A 25868-nucleotide genomic window follows, 5' to 3' on the forward strand; every position below is an offset into this window, starting at 1 on the left:
AATGTGGAGATGTTGGCTGCAGGGTTGGGGGGACCTGCACCAGGTGTGAGGGACATGGAGAGTATAGATTAGACACAGTCCTGGGCCTCGTGGCCCTTGCTGCCAGAGTGATTTATTGCAGCAGAAGCTGGAAACAATCTGACTTCCAATAATAGGAAACTAGCAAGCTAAATGATAGCACAACCATATCATGAAATACTCTGGAGTCATTAAAAATATTGTGGAGATCTATATCAATTAACTTGGCAAAACGCTCACAATATTCTGTACTTTTTAGAATCTTTTAAAAAATGCCCTTATTCATTGTCTAGTCAGAAAAGTCAATGGAGGTATTCCCATTTTTAAAAAGAGCCTCGCTGTTAGGATCTGACGGGCTTATAGAGACCACAGCAACCCACTTCCGATGCTTCCTGCACTCCAGCACAATGGGTGTCTCGGCACAGCAGCTCACTCACCTTGGTTTGATTGTTTTCTCTCTGAAGAGCCTCTAGTTCCTGCCTCTGTGCCTGTGTGGGCTTGATCCATTCTTTTTCAATGTCCTGCACTGCCTTAAAACAACATAAATTGTACAATGAGCAACTTTAGCAGAAATGAATTATCTGACAAGAACATCTTCATGGGGCTGGAGAGATAGCTCAGTGGAATAAGTGCTCTCCTAGCAAGCACAAGGACCTGAGTTCAATCCCCAGTTCCGGGGAGAAAAAAACAAAAACAAACAACAACAACAACAAAAAACCCCACAACATATTCATGTATGAAGGGCTGTAAAAACAGACCAAAGTGGATCTCTTCAAGTAGTTACCACATTACAAAGGTTCCTTTTTTTTTTTTTTCTGGATCTTAGGGAAGGGTCTACAGGGTGTTCAGGGTCTCACTACTAGATTGGACTCCCAGTGATCCGCCTGTTTACAGCCTCCCACGAGCTGGCATTACCCAGTCTCAATTGCCATCTCAGCATGCCCCAGGGGGCCGGGGTGAGCAGGCGCGGCAGGCCTGGGGATTGAACCCCTGAGCCCTGAGCCTGCTTGCAGGCGCTTTAATCCGCTGAGCTATTTGGCTGACCCTAACATTTTTAAATTAGTGGGCAAGAAAAGGTTGTCTGATAATTGGGGGGCAACCGGTAACATGCAGCAAAGAAAATACATTAGCCCTTTCCTCAAGGTACCTATCAAAATAACTTCCACAGAAATTAAAGATTTAATTATAAAACCTCCACAAATGAACTAGGCAAAAAAGATGAGATTAATCTGGGCGTGGTGGTGTGAGCCTGTAATCCCAGTGCTGGGGAGGTGGAAAACAGGAGGATTACTATGTGTCTGATTCAGGGTGGGGCCTATCTTTTTAAGATACAAAGATAAAAACGTATGAGGAAGGAATTATCATGCATAAGTACAGAAAATATAAATTTCTACATATTAAATTCACCAAGAACAAAACTAAGAAGCAATGGTAAAACAAGGAAAATGACTGCATCATGTATGGCAATGAGTTAATATTTATAGAAAGCAATAAAAATATAAAATTGCCAACAGGCAAATGGACAAAAGATATGCATTGGCATTTGACCAGAAGGAATTCCAAGTGACAAATAGATATTCAACCACAATAGTAACAAAAGGATTTTTTCCTCTTAATTTGGCAAAGACTAAAATATACAACTAGAATTGATAAGTGTTGGGGGACCCAGAAAATTCTTCTTTTTTTTTTTTTTTCAGTTCTGGGGATTGAACTCAGGACCTTGCACTTGCCAGGCAAGCATTTATTCTACTGAGCCGTCTTCCCAGTCCCCAGAACATTCTTATAGGAGTGATAGACTTAACTGGTAAAACTTTTAGAACTAATTTAGCAATATAAATCTAAGCCATGTGCAAAAATCATAGAAATAGACATGTGGAAAATATATTGATAGAGCCATTACTGTATTTTTGTAATAACAACAAATTTTCAACTTAGCAATGGGGGAAAAAGTAGATTAGCTTCCTTCTGTATCCATGGGATCTACCTCCGTGGGTTAAACCAACTATGGATGGAAAGTATTCAGGAATTGCATCTGTACTAAACACAGACAAACTTTATTCCCCCATATCAATACAGAACAGCAATTAATTTACACAGCAATTTCATCATATCTGACATTATATGGGAGAATGTGGCAGATCCTATGCAAACACTACAGCATCATAGAGGACTTGAACATCTCTGGGTTTTGGTGTCACAGGGCGTCCTGGTCCAAAGCCCTGTGGGCCCTGCAGGATGACTGGATAGTACTTACCATAGCTCAGGAATGTTCTAATTACCTAAAACAGAAGTCAGTGCTGTAGCAACCCTGAGAGATAGATGCTGTTTTGAAGGGTCCAAAGGTAACTGAATTTGCATATAACCAAATAATAGGCAATGCCATCATTTAAAAGCATATAGAATATTTAACAACGTGGGGGAAATCTGCTAGGTACTGATACATAAAAGGAATATCAAGTTATAAAATAAGACTATAATAGTAGACCTCAACTTTTCAACAATGACAATATAAAACCAAAGAAACTTTCTATATATAGTTATGAATTAAAGAAACAGATGTGCATATAAATGAATATATATGTGTATGAATGAATATATACATATTTCTTCCAAAAAAGTTAACAGTCTAAGTATGAAGGTAATTAGCTGGGGCTGGGGAGATAGCTGGGCAATCTAAGTGCCCACCTGGCAAGCACAAGGACCCCAGTTCAATCCCTGGTACCACATGCCATGCCGGAACCAGAGAAATCCAGTGTAGTGGAGCACACCTATAATCCCTGTGCTGGGGTGGCTGAGACAGGAGGGTCTCTAGGATTTTGAACTGCATAGCGAGACCCTGTACCAAATGAATAAATAAAAATTATTTTTAAAGAGCTAATGTGCTGGTTTAAAGTCCAGGGTGACATACACGTTTGTTTTTGAGTCTTCCATATTTGATATATATGATAGTATATTATATATTGTATAGTGGATAGAACTCAGGCCTTTGTGTTTGCCAGGCAGGCACTTAAATCCCTGAGCTATCTCTCTGGCCCCTGTAAATTTTTTATAAGATGAAAAGAAATCTAACATTATAAAACTAAAATAGAGGGTCGGGGAGATAGTTCAGTAGAATAAGTGCTTGCCTGTTAAGCACAAGGGCCTGAGTTCAATCCCCAGTTTCACCAAACAAACAAAAAAAACCCCTAAAATAGAGCATATCATTGGGCCCTGTCTGCTCAGCTTCAGCTAAGTGTACTCAGCAAATGTTTCCCAGCTCCAGATTCCTACTGGCTTCTTGGTTGTTTCCTCCGCTGTCACAGATTTCAGCAGAGCAGCGCCAGGCTCAAAGGCAGGAGTTACTTGGAGGACAAGGGTCCCTCGGAAGCGGCCAGGATCCTCGTAGAGCTGAAGTAACCAAGCCTTCGCTCTGCTCCCTCCACGGTTTCCCTGCACATCGCTTCTTCCAGCAAACTGAGTCTTTGCCTTGGAGCAAGCCGGCCCAGCAGGCGCTGGCACAAGCTGACCGGGTCATCGGCTGCACACAGGGAGCTGGTGCTGCCATGACTCGGCCTGACTGGGAAGTGTGCGCCCCAGCGACTGTCAATCCCCACGTGAAGAACTTGTGCCCTTCTCTCAGTGCCCCGCACTAGCACTCGCGCGACAGCCCTGTGCGCCTGTGCACCTTGGTCTGCACAGAAGTCTGCCTTCCCGCTCTCAGGGAGCCTGGCAGGGCGTGCCTTATCGCCAAGAGGAGGATGAAAACTAAAACATTTTTGATACTGTTGTTCAGGTTGGGGGAAAGGAATATAGGATTTAGAAAAAGGAAGAAAAATAGTATGTTAGTAATCTACTTTAGATAGGTTTTATTGGCTTTTCCACAACTAGTCTGTGGGGTAGGAATAATTACCATCATTTTACAGATGGGTAAATTGAGGTGGGGGAGGTTCCTCATCCTAATGGAGACCCAGCAAGTAAGTGGCAGGAGTGAGATTCAAGCTGGGTCTGGTGTCTACACCAAGCCCTCCTAGCATTGCCCAAGCTGATGTACTTTTCCCAGGTGGGCAGCTACCCACTGCAGGAGACACTTCCAGGTCCTCGTCTCGGTCCAAGAAGCCAATATTTATAATCCCAAAGTTACGTTATTGGAATCCCATCAAATTGATTCCAATCTACCACTTACAATGCAACCCATGGCGAAAATAAAGACACTAAATTATATCTTCAATCATTGGGGAGTCAAGGGGCTCTAAGTCCAGCTATGAAGATGGCTTTCTGGAACCAAGAGAGCGACCCAGGGCATCACCCAGTTTTATTCAGTGGGTGAGTGGCTTGAGGATTGACTGAGAATTGTGGGAAAGAGACTACTATGAGCTGAGCTAGGTGGGTGGCCTAAATTTACCTCTGTGATATGCAGAGAGGATATGCAGAGAGAGTAATCTGCATTATATAGTATGTAATGTCTTGGTAAGTCTGGTGCTTCAGCGTTGGTGTAGCCTTTCAAGTCCCAGGAAGTCATGGCCTCTATCTTGAGGCTCAATCCCAGCTGGTACCGCAGAGCATTAGCTCTACCGTCCTATCTCAACCCAGCTCACATTAAAGAGCAGCAGGTATAGGTTACCAGGGAAACACGCACGCCACCTTCAAAGACTATCACCAGCACCTCAGCTAGACCAATACACATTGCTTAAGGCCAACTGAAAGATAAACAGAAGTCCTAGCCAGCTCTGTACATAATAATACAAAGAAATAGGGTCAGGCTCAGTCACAATGGAGACAATCGCTCTTCTTTCAAGGAGAGCTGCTCAGGTGGTCCTCCACAGTCCACCATCCAGCTGTTTTTGTCCCACCTCTTCTGCAAAGTGAACCCAAAAACCATGCCAGGATGGAATCCAAGTGAGCCCAAAGATCTAAAATTGTTTATCCCTCCTGAATTGGGCTTAGTGCTAGAGCCTACAGGGACTATCAGCCCAGGACAATATCAATCAGGGAGTTTGATTAAACAAACAGGACATGGAGTTCATCCCACTCCACCAACTTGAATGTAGGAAGGAATGCCCAGCAGATTAGTAAAGGGTTGTTTTGTGTGTGTCTATGGGTGACTGACATGTAAGTCAGCAAATCAAGGCATGAAGGCACATCCTGAATATGAGTGGCACCAACCAATAGGATTGCAGTGTGGATGGTGTGCAAAGGGAAAGAAGGAAGCGTGCCCAGTTCTGAAGAGCTCTGGTCTTCACAACTGCCTCTGGATGAGGGCTCCAGTTTCTTCAGCCTTTCAGTGCAGACTCACAGTGGTCCAACCCTGAGCTAGTGCTGCATCCATGGTTCCTATTGTCCACAGATTTCATCTTCTTGGGCTGAGCAGCTACTGGACCCTTGGCTCTCTAGGACACAGCTGGTCATTGTGGACTTTGCCACCTCTGATCCTGTGACCCTACCTGCTAAACCCACTTGTAGAATTATACATATGTCTCCCATTAACTCTGTTCCTCTAGAGAACTCTAATATAGAAGACAAATAGCAATCATGGCAGTATTGACCCAAGACTTCTCATTCTTCACCAGAGGACTTGAGATCCTCAGACCCTGAAATGTAGATGTCCTATGGCAGAAGCAACACAGCCATGGTTTTCATGAGTGTTGGTCACACATGCCCTGATGCTCTCTGCAGAAGGCAGTCATGAGATATGGGATCATTGGCCCTTCCAAGAAAGGCCTTGCCATTGGGCTCTGGTTGGGTGAAGGGCGCTTCCAAGAAAGGCATTGCCATTGGGCTCTGGTTGGTTGAAGCATGGCACAGAATGGCAGGGAACCATGCCTGGCACAAGGGCATCAGCTGGAGCGTCATCAGCCAGCACTTCTCTCCCCAAAGCACAGGCCCTGTCACACAGTGAGGCTGCCTGGAGAATGCAGGCTGCCCCTCTTTCTAAGTTTTTCCAAAGTTCCTTGATGGATTAGTGGTGGCCATACTGAAATGTCAGGCCAGAATTAACTAAATCTTTGATATTTTCAAGAAAACACAGAGATCTATCTGCAATCTGTTATCTATCTATTTATATGGAATTCCTCATTTTGCTAATGTCACTCAAGTTCAAAGAGGAGGAGGAGAATAAGGGAAACATGTCAACTCCTTGAGCATCACTGGGCACAGCTGTATTAGAAAAATCAAAAGGGTAACTCTTAGAAGTTAACTATGAGTGTTCTGTTATTCATCAGAACTCATGAGGTCTTGCATTAATTCCTTTAAAGGATGACTGCTGCTTGCTCATGAATGTGCTAGGCACCTAGGACACAGGCTGGCTAGGGAGAACTGTCCATGAACCTACTTATTGACCACACAAGATGAGAAGTGCCGTCATAGGGGATCTTAGCAAAATACTACAGCAGAGGGAGGGGGATTTTCTCTTGGTGGGAGCCACAGGAGGGCTCCCAAAGGGGGCAGTGGATGGTGGCCCTGACTGTCCTGCTAATCGTGGGCCAATCTTTAACTTCCAGCACCTCTATATGGATTCAGGGGTTGATTAAGGTCAATGTAGTTAATGATGACATTGACTGCAATTTTCAGAAGACTTAGCCATACAAGGAGATGAGGCTTGAAAAACAGTTCATTAAAGCTGGAAGAAAACTTTAAGAGACTGTTAATTCAAACTTATTGCTCCCGTGGTGGCTTAAAGGGGGAAGTGGTTGACCCACCATCATGTGGAGAGAGCGCAGTGGCAGGCAGAGTAAGGGACAGGATTCACTTCAGAAATTTGTAGTACAGTATGCTTTTCTCAAAGCCATCATTATTTTCCAGCTATGACACAGGAAATACAATCATCCACTTCTCTCTGGTTTACAACTCCTAATGATACATAAAAATCATGTTACGATGCCGGCAGTCCTAATTTCTCATCACAATGAGAACTTGAAGCCATGCCACAGACTATGTTTCCCATAGTGACAATGTTAGATTAAGGTGATGTGTTCTTCAACGAAGGATGTGACTCAAACCAGACACAACTGATAATGCAAAATGATAGCAAAGGCACACTGGCAACAAGGCACAATAAACACTGAAGATGGTAAATTCATTTCCAACTCACGTGACATGCGTGGACGTTCGCTCGACATTAACATGCATGGCTAAAGTATAATAGGAAATGAACTCAAGCTACAGATTAGTCATAAAAATGTGATAGTGAATATTCAATGTTTAATATGTGATGTTTTGATTGTCTCCTTAGAATTCTAAAGAGCTATGAGGAGGTGACTGATTAGCGGTGTTGGTTTCCTAAGTTGCCTAAGCGAATATGCACTCAGGTTCTTTCCTCCCTCCACTTTACACGACATGTAAGCATCAAATTCCACCCACCAACCCTTCAGCCACAACCTCAGCACTATGGCAGATATCATTAATGTTTCCTGTTGCCTTGAAGAGCTCATTAAAAGTAATGACTCACCCAACATCTATTCCCTCTTCAGTTCTACCTTCCAATTACATCAACGCTACCTGGAAGGGGGTATTGTTAAACTGTACATCTTCTAGTCACCCACGCCAGAGCTACCCCATCCTCTGTCAGCAGACTTGAAGTTTCTCTTTTCTTGAAATGTAGAGGGTACCAAACACCTTACAGAGTTAACATTAAGTGCTAACTCTTCAATGAAACAGCGCCTGGCTCAACAGGGGGCTCTAGTGTCCATTATGTGCCAGGACGGTTCTAAATTCTAGGACCCAGCACTGAGCTGTAAATATCACAGAGATATCATGCTAGCTGGGAGAGACAAGAAAGCACATTTGTGTGGGCACGTCCACAGGTGCTGTCAGACTGTGGGCAGGACCAATTATATGATTTGCAGAGCTTACTTAGTGCAAATTTAAACTGCTGGGCCACTTCTGCAAAGGCTATTAAGAATTTCAAGATAAAGCAATGAACAAGTCCAGGACCCAAAGCAACTACAGAGACCACATGCTCACGAAGCCAGCCTGGAGCAGGTGACCACCTGTTGACTCAAAGAAAAACAGGTTATGCTGGAGTGAGATTTAGGGAGCATGTGTAACCTATGTTAGCAGAGATATCCTTTCCAGGGCTGTCAAATTAGCCTACACCAGTGATGGCAAACCTTTTAGAGCTTTCAATGTTAACAAACGGCCTGCTATGACACACATGCTGTAGGCTCACTACCACTGCCCTGGATGATAAGAGCGTCACCTAGAAACTCAAGAGAGTAGTGCTTAAAATAGGGGGAGAGCTCATTTTTCCGCTCTCCAAACTCCTCTAATTTTATTTTTGTTTTTAAAATATGTATAATGCAACATTTATCACCACCTTGCCCATTCATAAGTAGAGATGAGACAGCACTGGATGCATTCACAGTGCCATGTAACCTCTATCACTATCTATACCAAAACTTTTCATTATGCCCCAACAAAAACTCTAGACCCAGGGCACAGTAACTTTCCCTTTTCCTCTCCTCTAGTACCAAATAGCCTCTATTCTAGTTTTTTTCTCTGAACCTCTGCCTATTCTAGGTTTTGAGATAGACTTCCTAAGTACTATAATCTTTTAGACAATTGTAAACCAAACAGCCTCTAATGCAGTCTGCTCACCTGCATGTAAAGCAATTCCACAGCCACTCCGCAGTGCATCAGCATGGAGTCGAGGGCTGGGTCCATGTACCTGCACAAGGCGGGAGCATTATGTGACTTCGATGACACTGCCAGTGGCACATGTGGGTCTTTTCTCCTGCCTCCTTCTCTGCTAGCCTTCTAGGGAAAAGATTAAAATGCTACTGGAAGGTCACCTTCATCTTGGGCAGAAGCAAAGACATCCCTATACCTTTCTGTGTAGCTATTTGCCTATAGCGCTGAGCCAGCTACATCGCACAGAGTAGCAACTGTGGCACTAGAGAGCTGGAGAGCCCAGGTTCATTTGATGCTGGGTGTGAAGGGCCCAGGGCAAGTGCCCTCTGTGTAGAAGGAACTATGGCCTCAATGGAGAGAGATGTTGTGAAGGAGAAAAATCCTTAAAGATCCGCTGGACTCATGAAGCTCTTGTAACCAGTCCTCTCCCATCTGAGGCACCATGGGCTGCTATATGAGGCTGTCCACTTCCAGAGACCTGCCCCTCATCACTGGCAACAGAAGTGGGCCTCCCTCCTCTCCAGAGCCATGAGCAAAGGATCAATCTGCCTGGGTTGAGATGTTGGCTTGTGCTGGGGAAAACATTTTCTCTTGTACTTATTATCTAGAATTTGCCTATTTAACAAATACATAGAGCAAGGCTCCCTAATATCTAGTTTAAGATTCAAGGCAATGCTGCACCTCACCTTTGATCTCGAGTTCTCAGGAGAGCACACAAATGAAAAGTCTCGACGCCAGGGAATTTTTGGTTACTAGAAACATCACTGTCATCAATATGACAATAACACGCATCCTCAAAACAGTTTGTAGAGTTACTCATAATAATCTTAGGGGGTAACACGTATTATTTATTATTACAATTTTATAAATAAAGAAATTGAGGCAAGGAAGCCTTGAATAGCTTGGTGAGGGTGATAAAGGTAAAACATGAGACAGATGGGCCTCCTATTGGCATAGTCTGTTCCCAAGAACGATTGTGCTCTGGTGCTTGCTCTTCCAGAAGTTATTCTCTAAACCCTAGATGGAGCCAGGTCCTCTCCCCCTTCCATGTCTCATGGCAAAGAGAGATGTGCGCCTCTTCTCCTAATAGTTCTGCATAATAGAAGGTAGACTTCTAGCCTTGCAGAGGATATCCTTGTAAAAATCAAAGCCCCAACTGGAGTTCTAGCAAGCACCATGACATCACGTTAATGACTATTCCTACATTTCCAAATGTCCTTCTTTAAAGCTGCTATACTCTGATTCTAAACTAACGGGGTTGGGGCAGCAATCCAAGACAGCTGTGCTAATAGCTGCTGTGATAGAGGATTGGGTGGGGTAAGTGCTGTGTGCCTCACTGTCATTTTCTTGCTAATTTCCACTAGTCCTCCTGTTCCAGTGGAAATGACAGTATTTTCGTTAGAGGGGCACTTGTGTCCTATCAATGTAGGAGGACAAATGACCCAGGTACACATCCTTTAGGAATGTAAGAGTTCAAATCAAATCCATCGCAAATTGGCAGAGTCCAGCCTTGCCTACAAAGAATACCACATTTCAACAGCTAAATCCGATCTGCCTGAAATTTCCAAGAAATCTTTCCATGAGTAGTGAGTATCGTCCACACCACAGCAAGCCCATGGCCAGCAGCTTATTGCCAGGTTCTGCCTCAATCCACCCCGCTCACTCCAGCCATCTCTCAAGTCTGCCCTTCGCTTGAGCTTCTCAGGAGAGGTGAGAATCGAGGAGTGGAAGTCAACCTTGATGTCCTATACTTTAGGACAAATGCTGTGGTTCATTCACCCCCTCTCTTCCTTGTTACTTTACTCTTAACCTTCCCTTTGTTTCTGGTTGAGTTCTGCCCAGTTGTTGAGCTGTGGGCCAATCGTGGGGTCTCTAACAAGTCCTGGTCACTACTGGTTTCTGTCGTTGTAAGTACTCACCACTTTCGGAGTCCAACCTTACAGTTTTCCACTTCTGAACTTCGAAGACTAACATAAGGCAGCTCAAACTCTGCCAGCTTTTTCACAACTGGAGAAAGAGAGAGTCTGATTGGTTGAAACTGTGCAGAGTTTACATATAGAAGTGCTAAGAGTAGAAAGTAAGCTATCACGGGGGGAGGGGAAGATCACAATCAAAATAGTCTCTTGAGTGTGTATGCCATTTTAGCTTTCTGAAATTCATTTAAAAAGTAAATATTACATGGTCTTTAGCAAACTTCATCCTTTTGGTTAGGATAATTTACCCTGTGATACAGATGAAGAAATAGGCCCAGAAACATCTAGCACTTTGGCCAGCACAACTCAGGTCCCAGGCCTACACCATATCCAAATCGCCTGAGTTCTAGCTCAAAACCCCAAAACCAACTTCCAACACAAAACCACCTCCCAGGCACTTCTTGAGGACACACAAACACTACTTTAAGATACCTGATGCCATTTCACAGGTAAAAGGCATAACAGCTGGAGAGCTCACTGGAGAGAAAAGCAGCAGCCATGGAAGTTAGAGTAGATCTTTCCTTATCTCACTACAGCTCTTTAACAATCAGAGCATTTTTATATCAGCCGCATTTCATGGCACATATCCTTTAACAAGGAGACACTGTGCTATGGCAGGATGTCACACTACCTGGCACCTAACACTTCCCTACCAAGAGGCTGTGGCATGCCTGTGGCCAGGCCTGGGAATGGGGAGGGCAGGTGCCAGGACTGCACAAGAGGAGCACATGTGAAGGACAACAGGCGGCCTCACTCCTGACTGTGGCGCTGCTCATCCCTGACCTTCCATTCCCCCCAACCTTTGATTCAGGGCTGCGGACAGTGGCCCACGGACCACAGCCTGGGTGAGTGACCAGTCCCGCAGCTGAGCCTCCCACATCGCCACACCCCTGCCCATGCATGCCTTCCCCACCTCCAGGCTTCCCTCGTGGTTCTTACCAGACAGGCCTCCCTCCTTGTGAAACCGAATGAGAAAGAGGCCAAAGTAGCCCAAGAGCTCCCGACTCAGTCTGAGTTTGTACGACACCACCTAAACCAGACACAAGCAGAAGGAGGACTGTTAGGATGCCAACCACCCTCTCTGGTGGTGACGTGCAGAGGGGAAGTGACCCAGACACAAGAGGACTGAGTTTTCTCCTGGGCCACCTGGAATGTTTTTGGAATCTAAAAATGGTACAAACCCATTTTAGAAAACAGAAATACAAAAAATTACTGAAACAAATAAAACCAGTTCTACTACAATGAACACCTCCATGGAGGCTGGCTGTCCTCTATCAGCTGTGGACACTTACCTACTTTAGCACTCAATGCCCCTGGTTCCCAATGTCTCTAGAGGGCAGCAGCCATTCTCTAGAAACACCTGTCCTCTGTCACATCTGTCCCTGGGACCTGAAAACCAGGGGCATTTGAAAGAAAGGCCATTTGACACCCAGGCCTACTTCTTGAAGCTCCTGGGATGGTTAAGTATAATTTACTATGACATTTGTTTGGTGAAGACTACAGACCTCAGGCATGGGCTGTCTCCTTCTGTGTTCCTCTTGGATGGTGCTGTCAATTGGCTTTCTTTTCAACACCAGCAGTTTCCTCTTCACCAAGCAACACTCGGTCACCAGGCCATAACATATGACCTTCAACACTTGACCTTCTTTGACCCTCCCTTGATGGGAACTTACACAACACAACAGGCTGCTTCCCTCCCCTCCCAATGCTCTGGGCCAGGCCCTCTGTAAGATTAACCAATGCAAATGATCTCCTCGCACTTCCGGCCTTTAAAAAAAAATGACACATAAACATTATACCATTATAGAGTACCATGTGTTGTTCTGATACGTAGAGACTGTATATTTCTTTTTTCTTTTTTTCTGTGGTACCAGGGATTGAACTCAGGACCCTGTGCTTACCAAGCAAGCACTTATTCTACTGAGCTATCTCCCTGGCCCTAGACTGTATGTTTCAATCAGATATCTTAGTTAATTTCTCATGGCTGAGACACAAAACTGAACCTCCACAAGTGAAAGGAACAGTAGTTCTGTGCAGGACCACAATTTGGAGAAGGTGTATTTCCTAATCCAGGGCCACAGGCAGCTCTACTGAGACAGGTGGCCAGGCAGGATGGGCCTTCAGCCTGCCACAAGGCCTTTGAGAAGTTCTTGTTACTCTCTGCCAGGCCCTGTCATGACCCACTTGGATATAACCTGTTCCAAAATCAACACCCTCTTTATTGCTCCCAGAGTGAAGCATAGTGAGTGTGTCTGGGCCACATCCTGACTATGTGCCAGGAAAGTGGGACAGCAGCCTCAGAAAGGTCCTCTGAGGCCCTCGAGAAGCACTGACCCAGAGAGCAGGTAAAATCAAGGAGGCCCAGAGAACTGGCTGTAGCCTGGGTTCTTGGGTCCATCTCCTGCACCCCAGCACCTCCTACAGATAACCCATCCACTGTAAAACTGTAGACAGGAAGCTGCTTGAAGGTGGCCACAGCCCAGTCCCTGCCTTTCAAGCAGATTTTTTTCCCTAAATTTGGCTGGGAGTCAGAGTTTAAACAAAGCTTACCTCTAGGACTCTTTCAGCAGTAGCTGACGTTAGAATTTCTACATTAATGCTTCTTCCATTGGGCAGAAATACATCAAGAAATGCTTTCTCAGTAGGGATGTTGAATGTGTTCTGCAAGGAGAAGAAAGCAGTCAGTTTCCTTCACTTCACAGGAAGAGAACGGTCAGCTGCTGCCCTTCCCATCACTCTTGAGGAAGATGGCACCTGAAACACAAACATGCCCTGAGCAGAGACAGAGGCAGTTATCTGGAGTCTAGGCGGGGGTGGAAAGGGGCCAAGGCAGGGCAATAACATGAAGCTTCAATTAATTTCCAAATTTTAAAAAAAGAGTATCTATTTTGGAGAAAGAACACTTTTGATAAAATTATCCATATCTCTTGGTAATCTCAATAAAGTCACAGTTTTGAATATTTTTAAGTATCCCTAAAAGTCTCCACACCTATAGCTTTGTTTCTGATACAAAATATGTAGCATTTCTCCTCATATGAACTGGTCTTCCAATTTTTGGACCCTGGATGGGTACCCAATAATTTTTTTTTTCTTTTCTTTTTCTTTTTTTTCTTTTTTTTTTTTTTTTTTTTGAACCAGGGATTGAACTCAGGCCCTTGCACTTGCCAGGGAAGTGCTTATTCTACTGAGCCATCTCCTTGGCCCCCCAATAATTTAATTCAATTTTTTTTTTTCAGAATCAGTGATTGAACTCAGGCCCTTGTGCTTGCCAAGGAAGCACTTATTTCACTGAGCCATCTCCCCAGCCCCCAATTTAATTCAATTTTGATATGGTTCACCACCAACTGGCACTAGATCCCACATGTTAAAGGGTCAGCTCTAAAGATTTCCCCACTTCACACGCCAGCTGCAAAGGGCTGTCCAGACTACCCCCATTTCTGAAGAATGAACTCCCTCTTGGGTTCTATAATTTACTAGAATGGGACAAAGAACTCAAGAAAATGGTTTCCTCAATATTAATGATTTATTATAAAGGTTACATTTCAGAAATGCCCAAATGAAAGGGTTGCTCAGGTCAAGGTAGGGGTGTTCCCAAGTCCTCTGTGGGGAAGCGACCCTGCCAGCAGCCCCACATCTTCACCAGCCCAGAGACTTCAAAACCCATCATTTAAGGTATTTTTGCTGGTGCTGACATCACCCATGGCACGTGATCTTGTGTAAACCTGGACAGGTAACTTCTTCTCTATACTTCATTCTTCCAGCCCATGAATAAGGACAGCAACTGTGGCCACCCCAAAGGGTGGAGTGGAGGTTCAGGGAGGGGATGCCTGAGGAATGTGGCCCATGCTCATCACAAACACTCTGATGGCACCCCATTGTCTTGTTTCTGCGGCAACAGTAATGAGGAGGAAGTCACATTGTTTCAAAATGACTTAGTGGCAAGAGGTAAGAAGGAAAGGGATGAGAAGGCTTTAGGAAGGCGTTTGCAACCCTCAGGTGCAGTCAGGCCCTGAATCCATCTTCAGCTATCTCTTGGGTCCACCTCCTCCTCTCTGGCTCCTCCACCAGCACCTTGGACCCTGCCAGCACCCTTGACTCCTGCAGTGGCCCCTCCACAGGCCTCTTCTGTCCAGTCTTCCCTGCACAGTCTCTCCACCAACAACCAGAGAGAGTTTCTTAAATGCAAACCTAGAAGTGTTTCCACCTTAAACCCCACCCCAGTGTCCTTACTTTGCTCATTGGACACCCAGTGCATCACCATTGGTCATGATGATAGAAATCAGTGCGCTGCTGCCCATCTTTCCCTCCAGTGCATCCCGAGGCTGCCTGCCTCTGCGGAGTGCTCCCTCTACAGCAGGAAGAGGAAGGAAGGTTAGCCAAAGCCTTCAGCTAGGGCTGCTAATCTTGAAGGCCACAGCCATTCTTACTAGGACAGGAAAAGAGCTCTAAAGCATAAAGCCAATGTAGCAGAAGGCAACATTTGGAGTAGGGGGTAAAAACAGGCAGCCAGTGGCACTCCTACGATTTTTCAGTTAAATGAATAAATTTTCTTCTTTTTAAATGATTTTATGGGGCTGGTAAGATAGCTCGGTGGTCTAAGCTCCTGCCTGGCAAGTGCAAGGACCTGGGTTCGATTCCAGGTACTTCATGCCATGCGGTCCCACCAGCCACCAAAACCAGGTGTGGTAGTGCATGCCTGTAATCTCAGCCCTGAGAAGGCTCAGGCACTTCAAGTCTGAGCTGTGTAGCTACCCTGTACCATATATATATTTTAATTTTTTAAAAAGGATTTTATGATTGAAAAAGGGCCTGGGGTTGAAGGCATAGCTCAGCAGTAAAACATGTGCTTGGCATGTTCCAGGACCTGGGTTGAATTCACAGCACCGAGTAAAGCTGGCTGACATGAGAACTGTAGTTGATTTCCACCCACAATGTGTTGAACGCCCCTGGCTTTTTCATACCTAATTTGTCTGAAGCTCAGTTACACGGCTATGTGGAGAGTTTGCTGTGAACAGTGCCCTATACAAGCATTTGAAAAATCTCGGTGCCGCATTTCTCAAAATTACCCAAGTGATAAAAAGAGCTAGAATAGTGGCACTTGCAGTGGAGCATTTGGAAGTGGACGGCACACACGTAACTTCCCTCTCTAGTCCTGCGATACATGCTTATCCTGCAGGGATTTTAGAAAACAACACCGAGGTTGAAGTCTCCAGTGTTCTGGCTGGACGTGCCAAGGCTGGTCTCGGCTCACGAAGCTCCTCCCAGGAGATCATGTCCACCTGAAGGAGGCACATGGCTGACGGGCCACCCAGCTCTGCCATCGGTCAGATGAGCAGCGGTTGGCAGTGACCCCGGTCACTTCTCTTCCCCTGTCTCCTCAGCGATCCTATGAGCCGCCTCACCCCACAGAATTCTGACTCATGTTGTAGTCCATCCTGCTCCACTTGCCCTGGGATGACAGCCACACCTCCCTCCCTCCTCATGTCCCTTTAATCTCACCTCCTATAAATCACAAAGAAAATGTGAGATGGGAGTGTGCTCCACTTCTGCTCACACTCCAAGCAAGCCTCACCCACTCTTTATCCTACCTTCAGTTTAAGCGGTGCCCTTCTGCCACCTGATTACAGATGGCGTTCAGACTACCCACACCCTCCTGGCCATTCCCATTCCCCTCTCTTGGCTCCTTCCTGCTTCCAGGAGAACATACCCTTATCACTCTCATCTCAAACAACAGAAAGAGGGCCGGTCTGATAGCTCAGCGGACTAAAGCACCCATGTAGGCAGAGCGCAGCAGCTGGGGTTCGAACCCCAGTGTGCCCTGCTGGCCCGCCCATGGGACACGCTGAGATGGCAATTGAGATTAGGTGTGGTGGCACGCGCCTGTAATCCCAGCACTTGGGAGGCTGAAAACAGGAGAACCACTGCGTAGTGAGACCCTGTAGACCCTACAGACTTTGTCCTAAATACAGGAAAAAAACAAAAAACAGAAAGATGGTGCCTCTCAGTAGACCATCCCCAAGCAAAGAAATCAGATCTGTTTGACCATAGGGGAAATTCTGTCTTCAGTACTGTTCCAGGTATGCAAAGAGTCACTGGTGTACTATCTTTTCTTTTAAATAATCCAGTTTTGGGCTGAGAATATAGCTCAGCGGCATAAGTACTTACCCGGTAAGCACAATGTCCTGAGTTTGATCCCCCGTATGAACTAAATAAATGAATAATCCACTTTTAAGTCAAGAAAGACTGAACATGGTTCACATAGTAAAGGCAATCATAGATGGTATCTGGTTCTGCAGTTTAAAAACTTTTTTTCCAGATTATATAATAAAGAAAATATTACAGGTTTAGTTCTTAAAATTCTGTTTAGAACAGGGTCTACAGGGTCTCACTACTTAGATTGGACTCATAGTGATCCTCCTGTTTTCAGCCTCCCAAGTGCTGGGATTACAGGCACACACCACCACGCGCTGTCTCAGAGCACCCCAGGGGTGGGGCTGGCAGGGTAGGCCTGGGTATCAAACCCCAGCCATTGTGTGTGCCTAAGCAGGCACTCTAATCCACTGAGCTATTTGGCTGGCCCTAATTTTTTTTAATTGTGACACTAAAAAGTTGAGGAAAGAGCAGACCTGGAAGAGAGGCAGCAGGAGAGGAAGAGGAGACTCAGCCTCCATTCAAAGTAGTTTCTGCTTCCCTTTCACCCGCCCTGAGTCTCCTCACACCTCCGGATGGTACATCTGTTGTTCCCCTCATGAGGGAAAGGACCTAGACTATACATACATACTGTCTCTCCACCCACCCATCCCCGCACCCCTTCCAGCTCACCCAGAAATCTTCAAAGACCTGCAACCATCACTTTCTTTAGAACACATCAGACCTGTAGAAGTCCCTCCTGGCTCTCTTGTCACTAGGTCACAGCAAGACGATGACACTATCTGTGCTGCCTACCAGGTAAATGGGCCTGGACTGGAGATACAGCTCAGCAGCACAGCCCCTCCCTGGCAAGCACGAGGTCATGAGTTCAATTCCTGATACTAAATAAATAAATAAATAAATAGCCTCTGGAGGAGGCAGAGCCCACAAATGCTGCTCTAGGGCTGAGAGGAGGGAAGCTGAGGCACGTCGTTTCCAAGGCCTGTTTCGGAGTGGCTGACTGGTCTACATCGCCATGTGTGGTACACTGGTCATGGAGCTGGGTCCTCTAGCATTCTGCTCTACATTGCCCAATGTACCAGGGACTTATCTCTCCAGGAGACAGCAACTCCATGAGTCACCACACACCACTTAGCAGTGGTCATCTCTAGTGACTCTGGCTCTAGGTAACCATTCAATATGTGTTTGCTGAGTGCAGGATAACACGTGACAGCTGGAAGCAGGAAGGGATGCAATGACTTCAGGACAAAACTCCTGATTTAAATTTAATTTCATTTTCAAATAGTAACATACATTCAATCCCTGGTTCCACAAAAAAAAAAAAAAAAAATAGTAACATACACTTCCTTTCTAGATATCTTCAGGAGCAAAGCGCCTCTGTCCTGGTCTCCTTTTAGAGGCAAAGAGGAAACCATTAGAAGGGAAACCATCTTTGAAAGAAGTTGAAAATAATCTTGGGCCAGAACCACTGGGTGTCTCGAGGGGCTACAGAGCACAGTGGAATCAAAACTGGGCAGGGAGCAGGGGTGGCGGGCTTGAGCACTAATACATATGGACACGCCATCTTTGCTGAAAGCAATCACTCAGCATGGTTATGAACAAGAACTGGTGTTTGCCACAGCACTCACCACTCTAAACGATAATGTGCTGGATGATATTTAAATGCTTCTAGGGGGCTGGAGAGATAGCTCAGTGGAATAAATTCTTGCCTGGCAAACACAAGGTCCTAAATTCAATCCTTGGTACCACCAAAATAAATAAATAAATAAATAAATAAATAAATAAATAAATTCTTCTTGAGGGTATGCATTCATTTAATCCTCAAAGCATGGGCTGGGAATTTAGTTCAGCAGAACACTTGCCTAGCAAGCTATGGCCCGGGGTTTGGTCCTCAGCATCAAAACCAAAAATAACCCTCAACTAAAAAACAATTACAGAAAGACCAAAAAAAGTCCTCATAGTAGCCCTGGGGGATGGAAACTCTTCTCCCATTTCTCTGGTGGAGAAACTGAGATACAAAATGTTAAACAAGTTGTTCCACAGCATATGACTTGAAGGTAGGGAGGCCAGAATTTGAAGCTAGACCACCCCACTCCTGAGCCTGAACTCTTGACCACTAAGCCAGCTGCCGATCAGAGTCAATGAAAGGATTTAAAATGCTACAGCATGATGTGAGGAGCAGTTAGACAGCCTGCTTGGGCCTGAGAGTGGAGTATTGGCAAGAGCAATCTCACACACACGCAGCAAGATGCAGAAATATGACAGACACCCAAGACAACATCTGAGCTCCTTCCCAAGAGCAGGCATCAGCACCCGGCTGGCACACGAGGAGTGGCCCTTTGTAAGGTGAAAGGTGATCTGCAGAGGACTGGAAGGGATCTGCACAAAAGGACAGGAAGGAAGAAAAATGACTGATTATAGGCAGATAAATAAAGATATGTACCTGAAGTTATACCGCTAAGCTGATGAAATGGGTGGATGTTTTGATAAAAAAATATGCCACTCTGAAGAAATAGCTCAAAAACAAAGAGCTGGCAAAGGTTATGGAGAAAATGGAAAAGTAAAATCGCTACAAACATGAAAACAGCATCAAGGGCCAGGGACGTAGCTTAGCGGCATAAGCACCTGCCTGGCAAGCACAAGATCCTGAGTTCAATGCCCGGTACCAGAAAAAAAAGTCATCAGAAGGGCAAACAGATACTGCAAAATACAGACACACAGCTGAGAGCTGAAAGCTTTTGTGTAAAGCCAAAAAAAGCAAAATACTAAGGTTAAAAACTTTCAACTTATCAGAAAAAGCAGCCAGATAAAATAAAGCTTCATAACACTCATATTTTGTGGGCTTTTAAAAAAAGCATTGAGAGCAAAATCAATAATGGACGCCCTGAAGAACTAAAGTCAAACTTACCTTTATAAGTGCAGATACGTAGTCATCTGCAAGGCTAGGTTTAGAAAGCAAGATTCAAGAATGTGATCATTAATCACAATAGGTCAGCTTGGGTGGATGGAGAAATACCTAGCAGATTAGTTAAGCCCAGGACTGCGTGTGTCTGTGGGTGGGTGACTTGCTTTTGTTCCTCTAATTAACAAGTATGCCTACTATGTGCTAATTTGTAAAATGGATAGGCCTATGGAAGTATGGAAATGTGCAGAAAGAACACATGCACCGAGTCAGAAACAATTGTCTTCAGAAGGGAACTACGGGACAGGCAAAGTTACTTTGCATTACGTACTTCTGTGCTGCTTGCATTTTATCACCATTACCACTTCAAAAAGAAAAAGAAAATATGTGTATATTTAAGCCATTAGAGGGTGTAAAAATAAGGGCTGGCCAGATAGCTCAGCAGATTAAAGTGCCTGCTTAGGCAGATGTAGGGGTCGGAGGTTCAATCCCTGGGCAGCTGTGCAGGGCCCGCCCCCAGGGCTCACTGAGTCAGAGATTGAGACTGAGTGTAGTGGTGCCTGTAATTCCAGCACTTGGGAAACTGAAAACAGGAGGATCACTATAAGTCCAATCTGTGTAGTGAGACCCTGTAGACCTTGTAGACCCTGCACTACATAAAAAATAAAAATAAAAGTGTAAAAATAAAAACCACTCAATGATGAAAGGCTCTTGGGCCTTTTCTCAGGTTGAGAAATCACAAACCTATCCACCTACTCGGACTCCTATCTGAATGAAATTTGCTCTGGTCTGCAGAGTTGATCAAGGCCTAACTCCTCCTTCCCCTGGCAATCTGATTCAACAGCATATTATTGCACTACTTCAATCCTTCCGGAGCCTTTCCACTCAGCCAGGTTCATATACACAAGCATGAAATGTTTCCATATGGACAACTGCGGTGATGGATGTGCTAAATAAATTGACTTAGCCAAGGTTCGGCCCAGAGGCCGAGTGGCCAGGGGTTCTTTAGGCTGCCCAAGGAAAGAGAGTTGCTTGTGTCTCCGCTGAATTTTCTTCAGTTAAGAGTGAAGTTAGGTGCAGAGGATTACAAGTCCTGTGACGGCTGCTGAGGCCGCGGTCCTCTTGCCGATACCATGGCCCCTTGGCCATCCCAGCTGCAGAACCGGGCTCACAGAGCAGAGGAGACCCCTGAATGATTCCTAGCAGCACCTGGTTCTTTCCACTCCAAGGCTATCTTCTTAGGGGCCTGTTTTGAGATGGATAGCACTCAGGCTACAGAAAAAGTCTCTGCTTTTTAAAAACTAGAACCAAAGGTCACATGCCACATTCCATTTTTCATCAAGAGTCTAAACTTCCAAAATGGAAGCCATTCTTAAATATATTCTAAATGAATCTATTTTCCCAGAGTCTGGGCGCTGCACAAAGCTAAAGCACAGGCGTGTGCACGTTCACGGTAACAAGGAGACACGTTCTGCAGCTCAGACACGGCCTCAGGGCAGAAGAGCAGGCTTACCAGCTGTGCCAGCTTTACAAACTCCACGAAGACATCACTTCGCAACACATGTGGGTCCGAGGTTACTGAAAAACACGGACAGTGAGCCGGGTTAGCACAGGCTGGGCTGAGTTTTGTCTTTTAATTGCTCTGTGTTCTAGGAGGGAGGGGCAGCCTCCATGCCTGCCAGGGCTCCTCGACCTCCCTGCAGGAGACAGCGCTTGTGACCTCTTGAAGGAAAGTCTGCAAAACTTGCTTGTCCTCAAGGTATGCTGAGACAACATGGCCCTGTCATGACAGTTCAAGGTGGCAATGTTCCCCGAGTCTTGCCTCATTGGTATACAGCCTCCTGCTCAATACCTGCCTCACTGCCCTAGTGGGATGACCCTGTGATTAATACAAAGAAACAAAAAGATCTTAAGGGTTGAGACACATAGTAATTCGAAAAATGTAAAACCAACCACAAACACCCCTGGGAACACCTCTGCCCAGTGAGAGCTCTTGAGGGAATACCTCAAAAATGACGAGGCAGTCAGAAAGATTTAAAGTGCTTCATTTTTCCAGGTATGGTGGCACATGCCTGTAATTCAAGCTACTTGGAAGGCTGGGCAGGAAGATCACAAGTTTGGGCAACATAGGGAGACTGTCTCAAAATAAAAAATAGAAAACAGCTGAGGACATAGCTCAATGGCAGGGCAGTTGCCTAACTGAGGCCTTGGGTTCCATTTCCAGCACTGCAAAACATAATAATAGTAATAATATGTGCCCCAAAATATTGTTCCCTCCCATCAAAACTCCAGACTGTGGGGGCCAGTTGCTGTGTCCAGAGGGCTGGGTAGATGCCCTCCTGAGAAAGTGGGCATCATGGTGCAGCCTGTCCCCCTGGCTCAGCCCCCCTCCCAGTCTGCTTGGACCCTGTATTTGACACCCAACTAAACTGCCCTTAAATTTCTTTTCTTTCCATTGTTGTTTCACTGATTTCACCAGACAATCTCTATGAGCATTCAAAACTAGCACTGTCTGATTTGATTATAGAGTATGCCTTTCTAAAAGAGGTCAATTTTCCCAAATAAACTAAAAGAAGGAGTCCTGGACTTGTTTTTTTTATTCTTGGTGGAACCGGGGATTGAACTCAGGCCCTTATGCTTGCCAGCGAAGCGCTTATTCTACTGAGCCATCTCCCCAGCCCCCCAAGAAGGAGTCCTGGAAACACAAGAGAGTTTTGCCAGGTGTGGTGGCACACACCTGTAATCCCAGCTCTCAGGAGCTGAGGCAGGAGGACCCCTGTGAGTTCAAGGCCAGCCTGAACTGCATAGGAAGACCCTGTCTCCAAAACAAAACAAAACAAAACAAAACAAAACAAAAAAAAACAAAAAAAAAAAAAACAAGCAAATTAGATTTCTGTGAAAATCATTTCCTCTCTTTTGAATGGTAGCCTCCAGAGAGAATTGGGGGGAAGGTCTTTGCCTTATTTTCTGGGCTAGTTGTGCCATACAACTTTGTATTCCTTAACCTGGATTCCTAGGGATGGTAAAGCTATTGAGGGAAGGTTTCACCCTACTAGGACTTGCTATATGACTACTAAGAAGAAGTACTGGGCCAACCACTTTGTATATTTCAGCTTATTTAACTTTTGTAAAAAAAATCCGAGGACCCTTTCGTCTCGGCTGCCGACATGCCCTCCAGACTAAGGAAGACCCAGAAGCTTTGGGGCCATGTGAGCCACGGCCATGGCCGCATCGGCAAGCACTGGAAGCACCCCGGAGGCCAGGATAATGCTGGAGGCGGGCATCATTACAGGATCAACTTTGACAAATATCACCCAGGTTACTTTGGGAAGGCTGGTATGAGGCATTACCACTTAAAGAGAAACCAGAGCTTCTGCCCAACTGTCAACCTTGATAAATTGTGGACATTGGTCAGTGAGCAGACACGAGTAAATGCTGCCAAAAACAAGACTGGAGCAGCTCCCCTCATTGATGTAGTGTGATCAGGCTACTACAAAGTTCCTGGGAAGGGAAAGCTCCCAAAGCAGCCTGTCATCGTGAAAGCCAAATTCTTCAGCAGAAGAGCTGAGGAGAAGATTAAGGGTGTTGGGGGGGGGGGCCTGTGTCCTGGTAGCTTGAAGCTACTGGACAGGGGGCTCATTAAAATGCTAACAAATTGTTTTCATGTTTTGGTCTGAGTATAGGTTTTTTATCATGTGTAGATCTCTTACCTCTACATTGGGAACCCATCTGACAAGTTCTAAGAATAATTAGGGGCACTGGCCCTCCAAGTATATCCAAGAGATAGCACCAATGGAACCTTTTCATTTGGTGGGACTAATTGCTGGTGGTGGTTGAAATACATACCAAAAGCCCTGTTGGCATTGTTCTGGGTTTCATAGCAAGTAGGAAAATGTACCCATAACTGTTCTGTGGGGCTGGAAAGGGAAAATTTAGTCATCTTGGACTGAACCATCTCATTACAACCAGACTATGTCAAGAGTAGAGAATTGAATTGGCTTGAGTCAGAGTAGAGCTTCAAGAAAGGAAAACTATTCATCTGGAAAATCTTCACCCTTCTGGTTAGCCTCTTAATAATGGTTTAATAAAGGTAAAAAAACAAGGGCACTCCACTGAGATTTGTATTACACGGCACCCAGGGTTGAACCCAGTGCCTTGACGTGCTGCTTCTGCAGTCCCTGGTCTTAGTAAATCCCAAGGCTGGGCTTTGCTTGTGATCCTCCTGCTTCAGACTTGAGTGCTGCTGTACAGATAGGCCTCAGCACCTCCAGCTCTCCCTTCACTTTGTGATGCACTGAATCCACATTCACTGGCATTTGTTGGCTCACTGCTGTATCTTCAGTGCCCTAACTCAAAAGGTAGGCCCTCCCAAGTGGAGGGAGACCTGCAGCAGAGGGGCTTCCAGCTTTTGTACATACACCTTTAAAAAACAATTGTGAGGGAAGCAAGATAACTCACCAACTAAGGGCCTGCTTAGGCAAGCACAGGGACCAGGGTTATACCTCCCTCCCTCACAACAATAGTTAATACATTAATTAATTACATGTTGTTTTTTAATTAATTACATGTTGTCTTTATTTTTTTCATACGTTGTCTTTAAAGCAGTTGCTCAGGGTACAAGATATGACATAAAAATTTCTCCAGTTGATATTAGCATAAACTTTCCTTTTTAATGGACTGAGACATTAATAATATAACTTGCATTTTTCCCTTTTTCCTACTGTTCTTTCCTCTTTCACCCATGCTAATTCTTTTTTCCATTTGAATAATTTCTTCCCATTTCACAATATCATTTCAGACCTTATTTATTCTTTCAGTTTCTCACACCACAGAAATAATGCAATGTTTATATACCTGAATCTGATTTATTTCACTTCTGAGTATGGTCTCAACGTACATTCATTTATGTACAAGACTCTAAAAGTTTATCCTTCTTTATGGCTGAGTAGCACTCTATTGTATAAACAGACCACTCTATAGGTTGTCTTTTCACTCTGTTGGTGATTTCTTTTGATGTGCAAAAGCTTTTTAATAAGATAAGACCCCAATGTTGATTCTTTGAAGTGTTTCCCATGTAGTTCTGTTTCATTCATGAACTCTCTACCTACATCTATGCTTTCAAGATTTCTACCTATTTCTCTTCTAGTAGATTCAGTGTTTCTATTTTAATGTTTAGATCTTTGATCTATGTTCACTTTAGTTTAGTGCATGGTGATAGACATGAGTCTAGATTTAATCTTCAGCATTTAGAGAGCCAGTTTTTCTGGCACCATTTATTAAAGACTCTGTCTTTCTTTCAGTGAATATGTTGGCCCCTTTGTCAAAGATAGAATGGTTGACTGTGTTTTTAGTTGTGTCTGCATCTTTTACTCTCTTCCATTGGTCCTTAGGTATGTTTTATTGCTAGTATCGTGCTGACCTTATCACAGTAGCCCTGCAGTATAATTTCAAGTCAGGAATTATAATGTCTCCTGTCCTTCCTTGGTGGCCCAGAATTGCCTTTTCTAGGTCTCTTCTGGTTCCAGATGAATTTTAGAATATTTTCTCTAGCTCTGTAAGGTATACTAATGACATTTTGATTGGTATTGCATTAAATCTGTAAAACAGTTTTTGAAGTATGGCCATTTTCATTATTCTATTTCTTCCTATCCATGAACAAAGAATGTCTTTCTATTTTCTAAAATCCTCTATAATATTTTTCAGAATATTATAATTGTAAATGTGTCGATCTTTTACTTCCTTGTTAGATTTATTACTAAGTATTTCATTTGTTGAATGCTATCATAAATGGTGTGGTTTCCCTATTTTTTCAGTGAATTTGTTGTTTGTATAGAGGAATACTATTGATTTTTGAGTGTTGATTTTGTATCTTGCTATGTAACTAAATTTGGTTATTAAATCTAGAAGCATTTTACCAGAATTTTGGGGGATTTCTATGTAGAGTTTTATGTCATCTGCAAGTAATGATAATTTAACTTCTTCCTTTCCTATCTTTATTGCTTTTATTTCTTTCTCTTATCTAATTGCTCAACTAGTGCTTCTAGAACTATATTGAGGGCTGGGGAGATGGCTCAGTAGAATAAGTGCTTGCCTGGCAAGTTCAAGGTCATGAGTTCAATCCCCAGTACCGCAAAAAAAAAAAAAAAAAAAAAAGAACTATATTGAATAGGAGTAGTGATAGTGGAATCCTTGTCTTGTCCCTGATTTTTGAGTGAAAGCTT

At 44.5% G+C, this 25868-nt stretch overlaps 1 protein-coding gene and 1 pseudogene across 2 annotated transcripts in view; one reads left to right on the top strand and one right to left on the bottom strand.

Annotated features, from left to right (window-relative positions):
• Nucleotides 1-25868, bottom strand: part of Snx31 (sorting nexin 31) — a 57690-nt gene that overhangs the window by 21900 nt on the left and 9922 nt on the right. For both annotated transcript variants that reach the window (XM_023699937.1, XM_004640071.2), the window contains exons 4-9: nucleotides 21161-21225; nucleotides 13146-13256; nucleotides 11535-11625; nucleotides 10542-10629; nucleotides 8590-8659; nucleotides 456-548 (exon numbers count right to left, since the gene is read on the bottom strand). In XM_023699937.1, the coding sequence (XP_023555705.1) occupies nucleotides 456-548; nucleotides 8590-8659; nucleotides 10542-10629; nucleotides 11535-11625; nucleotides 13146-13256; nucleotides 21161-21225 (518 nt within the window). The remainder of the gene's footprint in view (nucleotides 1-455; nucleotides 549-8589; nucleotides 8660-10541; nucleotides 10630-11534; nucleotides 11626-13145; nucleotides 13257-21160; nucleotides 21226-25868) is intronic.
• LOC105743349 lies at nucleotides 22815-23265 on the top strand (annotated as a pseudogene).

This window comes from Octodon degus, unplaced genomic scaffold (genome assembly GCF_000260255.1).
Source record: "Octodon degus isolate 3935 unplaced genomic scaffold, OctDeg1.0 scaffold00118, whole genome shotgun sequence".
NCBI lineage: Eukaryota > Metazoa > Chordata > Mammalia > Rodentia > Octodontidae > Octodon > Octodon degus.